The 17256-nt window shown below is 39.6% G+C and overlaps 2 protein-coding genes and 2 long non-coding RNA genes across 4 annotated transcripts in view; 2 read left to right on the forward strand and 2 right to left on the reverse strand.

Annotated features, from left to right (window-relative positions):
• The window catches only part of LOC142409526 (uncharacterized), an 82761-nt gene extending 73496 nt beyond the window's left edge, over positions 1–9265 (reverse strand). Inside the window, exons 1-2 of the long non-coding RNA XR_012775671.1 lie at positions 9194–9265; positions 8849–9106 (exon numbers count right to left, since the gene is read on the reverse strand). This is a non-coding gene — a long non-coding RNA (uncharacterized LOC142409526). The remainder of the gene's footprint in view (positions 1–8848; positions 9107–9193) is intronic.
• On the forward strand, positions 1783–5381 carry FABP2 (fatty acid binding protein 2). The gene is made up of 5 exons (XM_075499314.1): positions 1783–1845; positions 2537–2641; positions 3325–3497; positions 4084–4191; positions 5156–5381. The coding sequence occupies exons 2-5, from the start codon at positions 2575–2577 to the stop codon at positions 5204–5206; spliced, it is 399 nt and encodes a 132-aa protein (XP_075355429.1). The 5' UTR covers positions 1783–1845; positions 2537–2574; the 3' UTR covers positions 5207–5381.
• On the forward strand, positions 9264–10512 carry LOC142409525 (uncharacterized). Its single transcript, XR_012775670.1, has 2 exons — positions 9264–9574; positions 10146–10512. It is a non-coding gene; the product is annotated as an uncharacterized LOC142409525 (long non-coding RNA).
• A 1659-nt stretch (positions 10513–12171) lies between these two features.
• The window catches only part of USP53 (ubiquitin specific peptidase 53), a 30899-nt gene continuing 25814 nt past the window's right edge, over positions 12172–17256 (reverse strand). Inside the window, exons 14-15 of the mRNA XM_075501181.1 lie at positions 16854–16953; positions 12172–16023 (exon numbers count right to left, since the gene is read on the reverse strand). Of these exons, the coding sequence (XP_075357296.1) occupies positions 15039–16023; positions 16854–16953 (1085 nt within the window). The 3' untranslated portion in view covers positions 12172–15038. The remainder of the gene's footprint in view (positions 16024–16853; positions 16954–17256) is intronic.

Raw genomic sequence — 17256 nt, forward strand, 5'->3', positions numbered from 1 at the left:
GACTCTAATAGAAACTCATTTTGCCCATTTTCTGAGCTGGCTGAAGGGTAAGATGGGCATCCATGTTAGCACAGCAATGGGCATGGGCTATGACATTTTTTGAGACACTGAGTTTGGATTCAGCACCATGCTAACACAATTACTCATCTTTCATTTTATAGTTGCCTGATTTTTACCCAGTTCCAATTACAGGGGCTAGCATATATATATTTCCCCAAGTCAAATGTCTTGCCTGTACCTGACAATGCTCCAGATCACAGTGAGATGCGGTGTTTCAATTTTGACCTTCACAAAAGATGTTAATTCTGGAATTCTAATATTTATATAGAAGCAAGATTTTTTTCTACCCAAATTATGCCTACTTCTTTGCAAATTTTATTTTAGAACTTTTATGTAAGTCAAGGTGATAAAAAACTGCATGAAAACGTGAGAAGAAACTGCATGTAAAAACTATTTAATAACAACACCTAAATGGTGGTGTTAAATAGATATTGTGAGGTACTTCTCTCACTGCCATTAAGAGTAAATAGCCTGAACACCTTCCATCTGGCAGGCTTCTTTACCCTGCAAGACAGGAATATAAGAGGTAGGAAGAGGAAGGAACAGGTAGCTAGTTCAGGAAGAGTGGCAGGCTCTGCTTCTTCCTAGCCTTAGAGAAGAAAAGGCATTTCTAAGGTGGAAGACCATGGCTTTGAGAAAGGCGAACAAGCAGCTGGAACAGTGGAAGACAAGAGGACAAGCTGCAGCCTGAAGGGACACAACCTCAATCCTTGTCACTTGCAGGTAAACCTTCCCACACAGAACAGGGACATGGCTGTGGGTTCCTGCTCTCCCAGCTGCGGCTGTGCTGGCTCACCAGGTTAGTGCTCCATGTTCAGCGTGACCCCATGCTGGGGACACCACGCCCTCCCAGCAACCATTCATTTGGCAAATAAGATTCTTCATATTCCCCTCTCTTCCCCACATAGTTTTGGCAAACCCCCAGGTTTGAAACATCTGCTGTGAAGAGGAGGTGACTCACTTAAAATGAAATTAATTAGGAAACACTCATAAAAGGAGCTCTGTTGGCAGATCTGAGATAACCTCTGCAAATTACTGCTGGGAGAGTCTTCTTGAACTGGAATAGCTGTACTTGGAACACAAGGTGTTCACAACTACAAGACTAGCTTGCACCAAATCCCATCTTTAAAAAGACCAAAGGGTCTGGAAAAGCTAATTTTAACTCTAATGCATGGTCAGCTTCTAGCACCTTGTTCTAGCTGCAAGTATGGCACCTTTCCCTACACCACTTGCTACAATATGAACCTACATTCTTTTTTCTTTTCTTTTCATCAAGTGAGAAATACTTGAGCTATTTTTCCTCTCCAGTCTGAGTACTCCAGTACTATTGATTTCAAAATGAAGCTGACTGGAGTGAAAAGTCACACTATTCTGGTATCGCTAGCAAAGGTCTAAATTTAAGGTTACACTTCAGCAAAACCTCTTGTTCCAGGCTGCAATCCACAGATGTACAAGATTATGATAACGAGACACACTTAAAATTTGGTAAGTAGAGCACAACCCATCACCTGTGTGCTAAGTAAAATCCAATTCGGTGCTCAGGATTTACATTTACATTTTGAAGCTAACAGATAGCAAAGCTGATGCCATCCCTGTGAACAGAATAATTATAACACTAAATTTGGTAAAGACAAAAGCTGGGTCAATAGTTTTGCTCAGTTTCAAGTAGCACCAATTAGAGGGGAAGGGGAGTGGGGGAAGAAGCAGCTAAGTCAGGGAAGACTCATGTTCTGCATTATCTTTGAACAGACAAAATCTGGGACCTACGGAAATCAACCACATCAGGTAAATTCACTTAGCTGCACATCTTTTCTGTTGTAGGAATGGGTTAGGTGCACACAGCATTCACTGAATGGGTTATAATGAAGAAAATTTGTAGAAACTGCTCAGAATTTAAACTATATATTAAAGAGTGAGTGCATGAATACAGAATATCATCTCAATATTCATAGCTCAGCACTAGACAAGAAGCAAGTGGATAGTTTTCTGAAACAACCTGCAGACATTCAGGAAATCCTCTGCCCCATGCTTATTATGTTGAGCAGAACAGACCTCTACCAAATTATAATACACAAAGTAGAGATCTGTGTTTAGTTTGTCGGGTAAATATATTTCCTCCAGTTGCATAAAGACTCTCCCACAAGCATGAAGATACAACACAGATAGAAAATGTCAAGAAATTTTCTTAGTCTAATTATTGCTTTCACTAGATAGCTGATTTTTACGACAACTCAAATATGGTGAATAAAATGAATGGATTAGCAATTCTTTACTAAGATGAGCAATAAAGATACTGTCATGATTTGGGGGCAATAAGGGAGAGACACAGCAAGCAGCGTGGTCACGACTGGAAATGTGATTAAACTACAGTAAAATTCTCCTTGAAAAGATCAGTGCATCAGTTGAGCTTTAGTCAGCCACATCATCCTGTAAATTGCTTTCAAGATAAGCCAGTACATAAATTCTCTTTGCAAAGATCTGTTACTTCAGAACAGTCCTCCTACAGACAGAAACATGGCATTCAACGGTACTTGGAAAATAGACAGAAGTGAAAACTATGAAAAGTTCATGGAGGTGATGGGTAAGTCTTACTTTTCCAATGCCTTCTACAAGAATAGTACCACTATGGCTGAATACAAACTCGAGCTGTCCATGAACTGCCTTCTGGCTAGCCTGTCCTTTTGCTGTTTGCTGCTCTGCCCTTGCATAGTGTACTGCATTTATTTTCAAAAGATTGCATGGGGTGGTGGGGAAGATACTGAGAAATGTTCTGATTTTAATTCCATTATGTTAATCTTAAGCAACTTAAACAATTCCAGTAGATTTATTTCAGCAGAGAAAAGAATCTCTAAGTCTGCACTTGTGGAAAAGGCTCAGAGAATTTGAATGATAAACTTTGAGTAGAATTCTATAGCAGGAATATTATTTTGATAACATGAAACGAGTTTAAAAATTACACAGGGAGGAAATAATAATTCTTCAATTTTATAGAAACACATGATTCAAGTCATTTTAACATCCTGATACTTAAAGTTTGTACAAACTGTATGTTACATGGATATAAGCAAAACCATTCCAGCTGGATAGTGGTTTGTATTATATCTGTACTGGTGAATATGGCCTCAATAAAAAGTGAAGAAGAATAAAAATTCGGGTCAGAATGCTGGAATATAATCCCTTGACCACATAAAAGTCACAAAAAAGAGACAAATATGATGCTCTAGGGTTTTTTTTTTTCTGATTGATGTTAATTGATTTTTCTAGGTGTTAACGTGATGAAAAGAAAGTTAGGAGCCCATGATAATCTGAAGATTACTATTCAACAAGATGGAAACAAATTTACTGTCAAAGAATCTAGCAACTTCCGTACCATAGAAATTGAATTCACTCTGGGAGTCAATTTTGAGTACAGTCTGGCTGATGGGACTGAACTTACCGTAAGAGACTTTCTATATAATTATATATTTATTATATCACAATAACTTTATGACATACAGTTTCAAGATTAATGATTTGTCTTCCTAGTTATTAATTTAAATTTTACTTTTAAAGTGTGACTGTTCAGGAATGCTTGCAACTTACATACAAAAACACAAGGTAGTCTTAATTGTTAATGGTTCAACACTGTACCATGAAACTCAGGGTTCAGAGTGCCCAAAAAGCAGAGTATGTAGCAATTTTCACATGATGAAATCCAGGTGACTGCAATTTTACTTCTTACAATACTCAAGTACACCACCTAGAGTACAGAGTGGGTATTTATAAGAAATTACTTTTTCTCTTTTGATACAATTAATTAAAACAAGGTGTGCTGAGCACTAAAAAAATATAGCTTGACTATTATGCAATTAAATAAACTAGTGCTTTTATTAAAATTTCATTTTTACAGCCTTTCCATCGATGTCCAAAAAAGCATTATTACACTGTTTTAATCTCTTCTCACTTTTAAGCATTCCTGCAGTCTTTAAATCAAATCAGTGTCATATCTATTGCAAAATATTTGGGCTTTTTTCCCCATTATAGGGTTCTTGGAACATGGAAGGAAATAAGCTTGTAGGAACATTTACTAGAAAAGATAATGGAAAAGCACTCACAGCATACAGAGAAATCGTAGGTGATGAACTTGTTCAGGTGAGTTAAACAGTCACTTATACAACTTTACAATATAATGAACTGAAAAAATTTTAAAAGCTGTTCTGAAAGTAGGAAATATTTTCTTCAAAACAAATAACCTCATTTATCTTTAGTTAAAACTCTCAAGTAATCTATCAAAATTTAAAACTTTAAAATAAAACTCGCAATCTGTGATTTTTACATTTTTCTACCCATGTGAACTGTATTTTATCAATGCATTCTGAAGCCTGTGAATACAAGCTGTATACAGAAGATATATATATAGAGAGATAGATACATACACACTATATAGATGCGTTCTGACTGAAGGCCCTTTTCCAAGCATCTGCCTTGTAAAAGCCTTACCACACAAGCTTGCTACAGGGTAATGCTGTCAATGGCTGATAAATGCCTTTTGAAAACGTTTAGGGTTGGGGCAGGGGATGATGGCACAGAAGGGTAGGTTTGAGACAAAAGGGAAATGTTTCACAGCTCTCCAGTAAAGCCACAAACTGAGCTGAACTGTAATGCTTTAAGATCCCCTCCGCTAGCAGGTCACAAGCTTCTTAAAAGAATAAATAAAAAAAACCCTAACCTTATGAATAGGTGTGAGATTTGAGATATCAAAAACATACAGTCCAACCCTTCAGTGCTCCTTCACACTTCCAATAAAAGCAGTCACATAGGTGAAACTTGTTAAGCAGCAGTATTGGGACTACGGCACTTCAATACTTTGTTTTTTTTCTGAAGCCCCCAAAAGCTGTCCCGTGGTGCTTCAAGTGTCTGCACAGAGAATTTATGCCTATTGACAACAGGCTGCTTTTCTTATGTTCCTTTCCTCAGAGCCCGCACAAGGGCTCGTAGGCCCCATGTGGCCACCAGTCACAATTAATTAAATCACTATTGACCATCTCTCAATAGCATCCGTGAAACGAAACTTTGTAATAGCAGCCACTGATTTTTCTTCTTAATTTCTTTACAGACCTACATATATGAAGGAGTTGAAGCCAAGAGATTCTTCAAAAGGGGCTAAGTAAGCCCCAGAACAGAACCCAGAACAACACCAGAATCAAAAACAAATGAAAAAAGACCATTTTTCTACATATCCTCTGCTTTTTTTTCCTTTTATCCCCTCACAGCACCTCCTAAGCTGCAATTACTTAGCCCTGTTAAAAACACAGGCTAGTTCCTTATGTTTACTGTTTTGCCTTGAATAAACAAAATCCAATTACAATTTGATACAAATGCTAAAATGTTATTTGTACCAAGTCCTACCTGAGTGCTATACTGTAAAAGGCTTCAGAAACTATTTTCTGTAAGCAGAACTTAAATATTTTTTGCACTGGTTCTCAAATGGCAACTTAGTTTCCTTACCATAATATTTATATTGATAAACAGTTTCTTTGTGTATTGAATATTGTATAATAAGGATGGCAAAACCTAAAAGAAACCTGGCAACACCCAAGTCTCTAAGACTATCCTATGTAAATATAAATATGGAATAAATATAAAAGATGGTGTGATAATACAGCTCACTTGGAGGACTTAAATGATATCCCATTGGTACCTGGCTCATATCAATAGAAATAATATAAAGCATGTACTGTTGATATACAGATACCTCACATAAAGTAATTTCATTGTATTTGTTTCTAAAAGTAAGACCATGCTTTTGAACATGCAGGTTTTGAGCTGTTCCAATTCATTAGGGGTTCAAATCATCCTGCGTCAGGAAGAGTTAGCAGGCTCTGAGTTTCTTTCAGGACATTAATAACAATATTGAAGGTATCTTAACACGATAAAGAATGATTTCAGACTACATTGACTTCAAACACTGGTGTTTCTGATGGGTGACAAATATGCACCATGTTCTGCTCATGTTGTCCAGTCTGTAAGTGCTATTTTCAACCCAGCCTCACCTCCCTTGAGTTGTGCTGTTTCCTAAGGGTTGCAGTAAAACTGCCTCGCCTCTCGATGGTCAGCGCTAGTTAAGATCTGCTGTGTCCCTCTAACTATGCCTCTTGGTGGCCATCTAGTCCAGTCCCCATGTCTACAGGGCAGCCTGCTTCCCAGCCCTGGACCCTGTCTGACACATCAGCAGAACAAACCTGTGTGCTGCTAGCGCTCTTGTCCTTCAGCACATATGCCCCGAGCTCTTTTTTTGGCTTCTGAGCTTTTGGCACCCACACTTCTACCACCATAGTTAGAAAAAGATAGATTCATGTAAGGCTTTGCTAAAAGGTCATGATACCATGTGGGCCTGAGGACTGCCTGAGGTCTAACCCAAAATATGAATGCAACTGTATCTGTAAAGTCTCACAGCACTTCATCACAGAATTCCCTGATGACAGTAAACAGCTAGATAATCTTCTGCCGTGTGCTTATTCACATGCTGTTACAGGTCCAATTTCAAATATCATTTCTGAACGGGTACATTCACATTATGATTTTAACGCATTTTTAAAATACCTCGCAAAATTTAGTCCCCAGTTTTCTTGGCTCTCCTTGACTGCCTTTTTGCTAGCCATAAACGAATAAAAAAGAAAAACATTTTTTCCTTCAGTTATTTTCATAACTGCATCCTCTCTTAGCCTGTATTTTTGCGGTCTTCAGCGTCTCCAAGCTCCCTCTACTGCCAACATGCTCTCATGACACAAACAGTGTTCGAGTTAGGAGTAGGTCAGATCACCCTTCTTTATGAATTCGGATTCCCTCCCCCAGATATTGATTGTATGCAACTTCCAGTGTAGATATTTTTTACATAATCATCTTTCAGTGGGTAGATATACCACATATATCAAAATGAAGAGAATGCTATTTTAAACAGTCCTTCAATTTTCAATTACAAAGAAATGTAAAACTGAAAAGCAAAGGTATGAAAAACTAAAAATACCCCACCAAACAAAAACAACACCCTAAAATCTGGAAACAACACTATTACAAAATTCTGTCTATCTCTAGGCTATTCTGTTTAGATACTAAAGCCTTTAAAAGGAAGAGGGATAAAGAATAATGGCTTGCAATCAGCTATGTGACAGATTCTTTCAGTTAAGCTATGCGCAGTGAAAAAGCAGACTAAACTGTAAGACAGAAGCCCTAACCATCGAAGTGCTGTTGTAGAGTTTGACCTTCGTTATCAGCTACATGTCATTATTGCTTCTAAATTGCATAGAAGTACATTAACAATTACATGTCAAAGGTTTCAGGAAATTGGAGAATGCAATTTTATTTCTCTTAGAGACTTTACTGGCTGGAGTGAAAGCTGTATTAAGTTTCTGAGTGTGTTCTCTCTTTCATCCCCGAGTAGGCTGACCCTTTACGTCTTGCACCCTTCTGGTTCAGAAAGTTGAACTCTAGCCCACGCCTGGTATCAATGCACTTACTCCTGCCACACCCAGCCCAGGAACACCCCGATTCCTGGTTATTTTGATCTAGGTTACCAGATTTGTTTGATTGATTGGCTACAATAATCAGTAGGGTATTTTTTCCATCAAGTATTTGAGAAATTATTTTAGTTAATGCTGGATTACATACAAGGCCACAAACTGAAAAGTAATCTGATACTATTTATTTAAAAAAAAAAAAGAAGAGAGAGCTCAAAAGTATTTAACAACTCCAAAGACTGCAGACAGATGTGGTCAGCAGCTGTACTTAAAAAATAAAGAAAAATCTTTAAAGACTCAGTCTCCAATACTTGAGATAAGATCATCAATTAAAGGGATGGAGGAGAGTGGTACAGCTTTGGTAAACTAACAAATAAGATCATTATATTAGAATGTGCATGAGATAGCCTGACTAGGAGACTTTTGTTTCCTAGGCAGGAATTTCAGAATTACATTACTTTGCAAACTAATAGGAAATAGTTTGCTTTGGGAAAACCTACAATCCACAGTTCGTTTTGCTCAAATGAGGTAATACAGATGGGTACAAGTCTTCAAGGGGAAGTATTGTTTCCCCCAGAAATCTCTAATATACTTCACCTAACACACATATGCTTAACCAATACTTGCCATATAAAGACAAATTCAAGTTCATCCTTATTTCTAATGATAGAACTTATTAAGGAAAATAGCTACCCCTAAGAGCATGCTTATGAGAAGTTAAACTCTGATCAGATAGATACACCTGCTCTGCATTCTGCAGGAAGTACTGCCTTTTCTCTTAATATGAGGCTAAAAAGGGTTAATAGCTACAATGAGGAAGGTTTTGTTTCAGATACTCCTAAGTTTCTGGTCGTCCTTCTAGGCACAATGAAAATAATTGCTCCTTTCAATACTGAGTGAACTGGCTGGACTGAGGGTTGTACATCCCAACTATGAGGTTGTGCAGCTTAATCTAGTTTCTTACGCCGCTGTGTGTTGTGGAAATAAAGCACACAGTATACACTATCTATGTGAACTTTTCCATGTTTGTTTAGGGTGTACAACCTCCAACTAAACCTTCAAAGATAGGAGTATATCTTAAAACAATTTCAATTTTCCTAAACTTCTTCACCACACGACTTCCCAAAAGGTCTTTTAGTTTCTTCCAGAGCATCATCTGCTCCCCAAGAAACTGTATCAGGAAGAACTTGCGAATGTTTATTTCCACACAAGTACCAGTACAGCTTAACAGAACAAGGCCAACACGCTTTGACAGGACTGACCACCTGCTTTTCCCCACACCCTTGTCTCACCTGGCCAAGCGCCCTGACGACTGGCAGGGAGCAGCTACCAGTAGTGCCCAGGCACTACCACAGAAACGTCAGTCAGAGAGAGCCTCCACACGCATCACTTCTCCCAACACCAGCAGGAGAAGCAGGAGCTCCCTCCACATCCAGTATCTTTACCACATGAGCCCGCCCTGGCATCGCCATTAGCCCCTCAGCAGCGAGCGGGGAAGGCGCCACAGCGGCGGCAGCCTGCCGGGGGAGCAGCGACGGAGCGCGCCCGCGCTTGGAGCAGCTGGCAAAACACCAGAGCCGTCACCGGGTGGCGACGGAGGCGGCAACAGCGCCGCGCGCGCCCCAACGGTCACCAACCGCCACCAACCGCCACCCCCAGCAGGGCGGGGCGCTTCGCGAGGAGGCAAGGGCGGTGCTGGCCGGCGCGGGCCCGGCGCAGGGCGTGGCGGCAGTACGTGCGCTCCGCTCTCATTGGCTCCCCACCCGGAAGCGCCGCGGGTGCCTGCGCGGTGGGTGCCGCCGTGCCGCGCTGCGACCCCCGCGGACATGGAGGCGGCCGCGCGGCGACGGGAGCAGCAGCGGGAGGAGCAGCAGCAGCGGCAGCCGCCGGGCGCGGCGGCGGATGGCGGCCGGGCGCTGTCGGGGCAGTCCTACTGGCTGGACCTGTGGCTCTTCGTCCTCTTCGACCTGGCGCTTTTCGTGGTCATCTACCTGCTGCCCTGAGGGTGCCGGGCCCAGGTTAGCCCCCGCCGCGGAGAGGGGGCGTTCGGGCCCGGGTCCCGCCCGGCACCCGGGGAGGGCCGGCTCTCCGCGGGGCGGGGCGCTCCCGGGCCGGCGCGGACTTCCACCCACCCGTTGGGCGAGCGGTGCCGAGGAGGCGTTGCGCCGAGGCACCGGCTCCGGGAGGGAGGAGGGGCTGTGGGCGGCCTGGGGAGGACCGGAGGGAGGGGAGCTCCAGCTGTCAGCCGCTGGACGGCCTGTGCCTCGCTGGGTGCCTACGGGTGACCGGCGCGGACGAGCCTGGGGGAAGGTACCGCTCCTGGCAGGGGAGCGGGCACCTGGGAGCAACTTTGGCTTTCCTTGGCCTAGCCTCGGAAGGCCTGGCAAGCACAAATACCTCCCAAGAAACGTGAAGCTAATTCCAGACAACCAGCAGCTTGGGTGGGTGGGTTGTTTGTTGTGGCTTTTTGGGTTTGGTTTTTTTTTTTACAAAAAAATACAGTATCAGTTCTTGGATCAGAAAGGATGCTTGGTGCTTCTTTCTGGTATAGCACTGCAAGAGTAACCAGACTTTTTCTGTTCTCTGTAGAGCCACTATCTAATTGCAGGATGCACCTTATGAAAACATGAAAACAAGCAGTGGAAGAGGAGGACCATTTGTGCAGTATGAACAACGGGGAACACCACTCCACTTGCATCTGAATGCAAGAGGCGCATATATACACTATATCATAATATATCTCTGGCCGTATCACAAGTATTACTGTTCAGGTTTTTACCTGTATCCTGTTTCTGTGTTCTAAACTGTGCCTTAAAGGTCACGCAAGACATTTTGACTGTGCTTTTGTAATTAGTGCCTAAAGGTTTGTTAAGCAGAAATGAAAATATGTACTGTTTGAATAAAATCATCTGAAAGGTCAGACTGTAGAGTGGCTGAGAATAAAATCCAGCTCTTACGTAGACTGCAGTTGTAACTCAGGCCTTTTCCCTCAACCAATGAAGCTTACCCAACTGTTTTACTTTCAAAAAGTTAATCATGAGGGTCTGAGGGTGGTTGGTTTTCTATTATACCTTTCTCTTTATACCACAGCACGCATGAGATTCTAGCTTCAGCAGTTCCTATGCCTTCTGAAACATGCTGGTGTTTACCAGCAGTAGCAGCCTACTGTCCTTGCTTACTGATTTAGATGAAACAGTTTCCACTTTCCTTGCTATGAACAGTGAAGGAGCGAGCTTACAAGAACAGCCTTCTTGAGTAGCTGGCAGGTTACATGTACAGTACCCTCTTCCATACACCTTCATGGATGACTAAGTAGACAGTAATAGGTAAGTAACAGGTTTCAACTTCCATGTGCCCCATCAAAATCTCCTCTGTCTCACTATAGGGAGACTTTCCAGTGTTCTATCGAGTCTCTTGCCTTCTCAGGAGAAAGAAAAAGAAGCTAAGTACACAGAGTAGGCTTTTTACCTGATCAGGTTTTGCAGAAGACAGTCTTCAACTGTGGATGAAGGGGGTTCAGTTTTCTTGAGTATTTTTCCCTTGTGAATACCGAGAAGTACAATTCACAGTTGTTGGGTTTGGTTGGTTGTTTTTTTTTTTTTTTTTTAGGAATAAATGTAATAAAATAACTAGATTTCAGAGACTTTGAAGCGGAGAGTGTGTCAGTGTCTTCTAATATTAAATGAAAACAGGCTACTGTCAGGTTAAATAGGATTTGGGATGCAAAAGTGGGCATATGCTCTTTCCCTTTATTTTTCTTTCATTGTTAAAGAAAATTCTTCCATTGCCAGTGGCTTTCTTTATGTATCAGACCTATGCTTTAAGAACAGAGATGCCTTTACCTGCCGGCATTTATGATCTTGGCTGCTGGTACCTAAGAAACAAGTCAGCCATTTCAGAGTTCTTGACTCCTCATGCAGAAGAGCACTGAACTGTGATTGCATTCTCACAAATAGAAAAATGGGGTTTCCAGTTTTTCAAATGAAGCTAATTAAAGAGCCAAGTTCACTACTTCCCCCCCACCCCGACCCCTCCAGAGAAATCTCAAGGGAACAACCTATTAGGTTGCATTAGCATTGTAATGCTGCTCCATTTTTCTTTTGGTAAGGAAGACAGGTGAGAATAAGCCTTAATAGCCTTTAGACAGTTAAAAGAAATTTTAAGGTATCTTCTAATGATTTAGTTTTCTCCTTCAGCCAGATCTGACACACAAGGTTTTACTTATCTCAGAAAACTTAAAGCTCACAAAGTGCAGGCTTGTGATACATTGGGCTCAAGCTATTTCATACACTGCTGGAGCACGTGAATATATATATATATATATATATATATATATATATCTATCTATCTATCTCAAGGCAAATCTCACTTTCCCCTAATAGAGCAAAGGTAGTAAGGTAGAAAGACAGCTTGTGTAACTAAGCAATCAGTTGTCACCAAGTCTGTGGGATTATGGTATTAAAATTGCTTTATGCAGTTTACAGGTATTTAGAAAGCTAAGTAGGTTTAACAGCTTTATAAACAAATACTTCAGAAGATGAATTTTACTGTTCAAAAAAGGTAACTGAACCACCATCTGCAAAACATGGAGTACAAAAAGAACAGAAGACAAAGATGTTTTAAATTTTTATCTGATAGTTTGAACAAGCAGAACTTTGCAAGAAAATAATTCTAAAGACTGAAAAATATATTAATTACAAGACTTGTTAATGTCTTTACTGTTACAAAAATTGTCTAGGCTCTTATACAAATCTATAGCCAGAAGGGGACATTTATAAAAAAATAAATAGGCACCCTAGGTAAGTTAAAACAAGTTATCACATATTAGTTAGCAAATATTACGTACATACATACATACATACATGGAGTGCAGAGTCAAATATAAAAACAAAGGTGCCTTGATTAGCTGTCTATTTACTATCATTAAATACCTGGTAAACATGGGTCACAAAGTTGTCTGGTAAGATTGTTTCAAGCAAAGCAAGGAGACTGAAGTACATCTAAATTACTGCAGCTACTTGAAAAATAAGTTTACCAGGTGTGCTTACTGGAAGCCAAATTCACTGGTATCAGTAATAGGCATTCATATTGCTCGTTGTACAGAAGTATAAACACTGCTATGCATGTTTAAAAATAAGTGTTCTAACATCATTCACAGTTGCTGCTGTGCTATTCATACATAAAAATACTGTCATTTCAAATACAAGATTTTTGCAAAACATTTTACAAATGATACATTATTTACAAATTCCAATATTCTTTGTTTTTACACAAGTATTAGAAGACAGTTTTACTTAACTGGCTATATATATTATGTAACATTGCTAGATGAACTAGAAAAGTTTAATTTACAGGCTCTGAAACCTCTCTCAAAAATACTACAATTAGGAATCTTCCAAGTTCTTATATTTTCAGGGTTCTTTTTCTGTATTCAACTGATTTTCTTACAAAAGGGTAATTTTTTTAAGTTGCTGTTTACCAGCAGCCATACCTAAACATGCATAATTATTTGCACTACAAATTCTAGAATTCATTTTTTTCCAAGTGCTACAACAAATTTTGATCAAGAAGGTAGAAATAGGATTAATCTGAGATACCTGGTTTGTTGCATATATCATGTTCCAGTTCTACTGTAAGTTATATGTAGTTTAAAAAAAAACAAAACAAAACAAACTGACCTTGACACAGAATAACCCAAACTAGTGTTTAAATGTATACCTTGGATAATCATGCTAAACAATTGCTGACATTTGCCTGAAGCACTAAAACTCACATAAGGTTTATGAACATAAAAAAAGCCTTTCTGACTAACAGTGCAAATAAAAGCAAGAGTGTTTATTATGCATATTTAACCTTCTTGCATTATTTTCATATCTAAAAGGCATTGATGTTTAGATGTAAGCAGCAGCACCCCAAGTTAACACTCTTAATATGAATAATGGCAAAATTTAGCCTTTTCAAATTGTGCCAGGCTTTGCTGACATTAATTCTAAATTATACATTGTTCAATGTTACAGACTGAAACAGAACTCTAAGCCCCTGCCTCTGACACCACAAGACACAGCGCGTCATTTCAAACACTCAGGGCTGCCACAAGAGTGAAATCCTGTTCGCCCTTCTTTCCTCCCCAGCCCTCACTGGGCCACGTGCTGGGCCTCAGCACTCGCTAGATAGTTCTGTGCGCTGATTTAACTAACCAAATAATAAAAGCCAAATAAATCCTCCTCTTTGTTACTGCAATAAGTCAGGTTAACAAAGGACGTGGTAAACGCCAGAGCTGCCAAAACCGCAGGGCAGAGTGCTAGAGCAGAGAAAGAGAGGAACCTCTTCTTTTCATGCTCCCTCAGCCACCACAGTCTGAATGGCTGCAGGTTCACTCAGCCTGATCTGCTAATGCAGAACGTATCCATGTGTAGGACTGCTCCGAATAGGCAAAAACGTTATCAGTAAAATCAAATGTCTGATCCCCATTAAACATTGCTCAAAATGTCAAGCTGGAAAAAGATAGGAAGTTCAATAAATAGCAGCATTGACTTTGCATGCAATTGTAGAATAAATCAGAACTGAACCTAAGTAGTAAATATATCTAAAACCTTACAAAATTAATCTTTCATAGTTGCATGATAACTATATTTTAAAATCAGCATCCTATTCTGCTATATCATTTTATAGCTTATGTGGTTCAATTTAATTTTAATAAGTTAAAGTATATAGCTTATAGGGTGAACAAATCTGATAAATGTGTTTTAAAATATACACTAACATAAGAGCAGGTATATTAATAGGACAGTCTATGACTGCAGTTCACTTGAATTCCCTTTCAAAAATCTTACTTAACACTTGCAAACCAGAACCGTTTTTAAAGAATTATTATTATTAAGGCTTTTCAAATAAAAAGTTAGAAATTCTCTGGGTAAACTTGTATTAAAGACACTTGAAGGTTTGTGAAAGCACAGACTCTCAGAGAAGTCAGCTGAAAAAAACCCATGTCACCTCCTGCTACCTATCAGGACAAATACTGCTCTATTATAACTACATTTACTGCATTATATATAGTCATATGTTTATCCCTTTTGTTAGTCTAAGTCTGTAGTGACCACAGTCTGAAGGAACACTTTTTAAACTGCAACTAATTAAATCTTCTTACAAAATTAGTAACATCTAGTTGATCCCACTGCTGTAAGATGCATACACCCAACAGGGACTGTTTTTAAGATAAACTGTAGAAGACAAGCTGAGTAACAGAGGTAAGCATTAAGGCAACTAGAGTAACAAATCCAAGAACCAGAAGTTTAGCACCTCTTCTCCTCTGTTCACCTCTATTTGCATATTCATTTAAACAGTCATAACTCCTAAGCAAAGTACAATTAACTGGGTACCTAGTTATCACACACAGAGATTCAAGGTTTGTGCCCATTTACAGACTACATGAAATGCAAAAGTCAGATCTGGATTTTTTTTTTTTTTTTTTTTTTAAAGAATCTATCTACTGCAGTGTATGCCTTCTACGTTTGCCTCGTACCTTTGCTCAGATATGGGATGCCTGGGCTCAAGACTAGCATGGTACGTAGCATTCAGTGCTACTCCAGCTGATGGAGGATGCTTTTCTTTGTGAAAGCTTCCACTATCTGTAAAATACAGCTTGGGTCTCTGATGATATTTCATCCTGTATGTGTCAGTCATACAACTATCTACTGAAAAATAAGTCGTTAGGGATATACTATCATTTCCATCCACACAGCCAGCGCTTGGTCCTGTATGACGAGATCCTTTCTTTAAGAAGTTTTCAGACACAGTCCAAAAGTCATTAACTGATAAGCGAGGTGGAGAATCCGGTTTATGAACAAACACTTCATTCCCTTGAAACGGCTCTTTAAGCCTTTGTTCGTTTGCAAATATGCTTGCTTCTGATGCAGATTTTAAAGATGTAGCCGTTTGCCTTAATGGATTATTTTGCAACGCTTCTGTTGATTTTACATCAGCTGCCGAGTTGTTTTCTGATCCTGGCAAAGTATTCAGAGCATATTTCTTCGGTGGTAAAGGGGGAGGAAGATTCTGGTACACTGCTTCAGGCACCCAAAGAGCATCCGCCCTTCGGAATGGGTGCCCGGCATGCTCGCCGGGAGGGGGAAGCACCATGGGCCTTTCTGACAGGTTCTGTGGCATGCAAGGCAACAACCCCACCTTGGGACCAAACGTTCTTGCGTGATGAGACTGTGGCTGGGAAGAGGAGTGAAAGTCATTGCTGATCAGCTTCCTTCCACAGACACTTTCTGTATAGGGGTGGGATACGCCCTCAGCACAATATACTGACACATTCATCTTCTCAAGCTTCTCTGGATTAAGCCACTCTGAAGAATTCTGTTCGTTTGCTTTGTTCCTACTTTCTGACTTAACAATGTCTTTAAGAACTGGCTGTAGAGCTGATGATGGGAGAAGTTTCCTATTGGTCTCAGGCATTTCAACTCTAAAATACAAAAACACACAGAATGTAAGTAGCCATAATAACATAAGAAAAAGCTCAAATAGCCCAAGGATTTTTTTCAAAGACAGCCTTGGTAACACTGCTTAAATATTCAAACTGACTAGAGAATTGGGATCTGCTTAACATACAGCCATTTGATTAAACGTTGTATTAAATCACTCTGAGGTTTCTTTCATTTGAAATGTAAAATGCCCCAAAACGTCTCTGCAAGAGACTGAGTATCTGTAAGGTAAGATAAAGTTCCTTCAACATTCAGGACTATGTCAAACATGACCTCTGCTCTCTTCTAAGCATCCCTGTCACTCAGTCTGATACATCCACTTTTCAAATATTAGATGTTACTTCTGGGTGCTAAATTTGTATTTAGATTCTTGATTTTTAGGAGGTACAGAGCACTTACAGTTCAAATTAGAAACAGCAGGTATACAGCAGCAGCTTCTAATCAGAAGTTAACCTTTTTCTCCCCTTCCAGCCAAACTTTTCAAAACTTCATGGGGTTATTGTGCTACCAACAAATTGGTTAATAGCTGCCTGTTGTAGCATATAAATTCAAAAAAGAAAACTATTAAATCCCTTTGCTCTGGTAAAATGGTTTAAAACAATGTAAGCTGTTTGGTTCCACTGACAGCATCAAAATTAAAATAAAGAAAGAGAGCATTCAGCCCTATCAATTATGTAAAATACAAAAGGCATTGTCTGTCAAAAATACTCAATACCTTAACTTTTGCATGCTTAATATTGATTACTGTCACATAACAGAATTCGGTATTTCTTAAACTATTACATAGCAAATTAATGCCAGTATTAGTTACCTCTTTACTGGAGGACTGGGCACCTGCAAATGTGATTCTGTGGGGAAATTAACATGAGGTCTGTAGTTAACTTCTGAATTGATCTGGTCTTTCCTCAAGTCTGGGGATAGAAAAAAAATTATTTCAAAATAAGCAGAAATACAGTCCAATTCCTTCTTTGTAATTCCTCAGAGGTTACAAAACCAAACAAAACACAACACAACAGGACAATTAATTCTTTTCAAGATCTGACATTGATCAAAATAACCATTTTGAAGACACTCCGTCACAGAAGATCAGATCTTATATTCATCCAAAATAATCTGGAGGAGTTGTTTGGGTTTTTTTAATGTTAGCAAAAAATAGGAAATTACCACAATTTTGAAGTCCTAGAGATGTGTTTTCAAGATCATCTTAACATTTC

This window comes from Mycteria americana, chromosome 4 (assembly GCF_035582795.1).
Source record: "Mycteria americana isolate JAX WOST 10 ecotype Jacksonville Zoo and Gardens chromosome 4, USCA_MyAme_1.0, whole genome shotgun sequence".
NCBI classification, from domain to species: Eukaryota; Metazoa; Chordata; class Aves; order Ciconiiformes; family Ciconiidae; genus Mycteria; species Mycteria americana.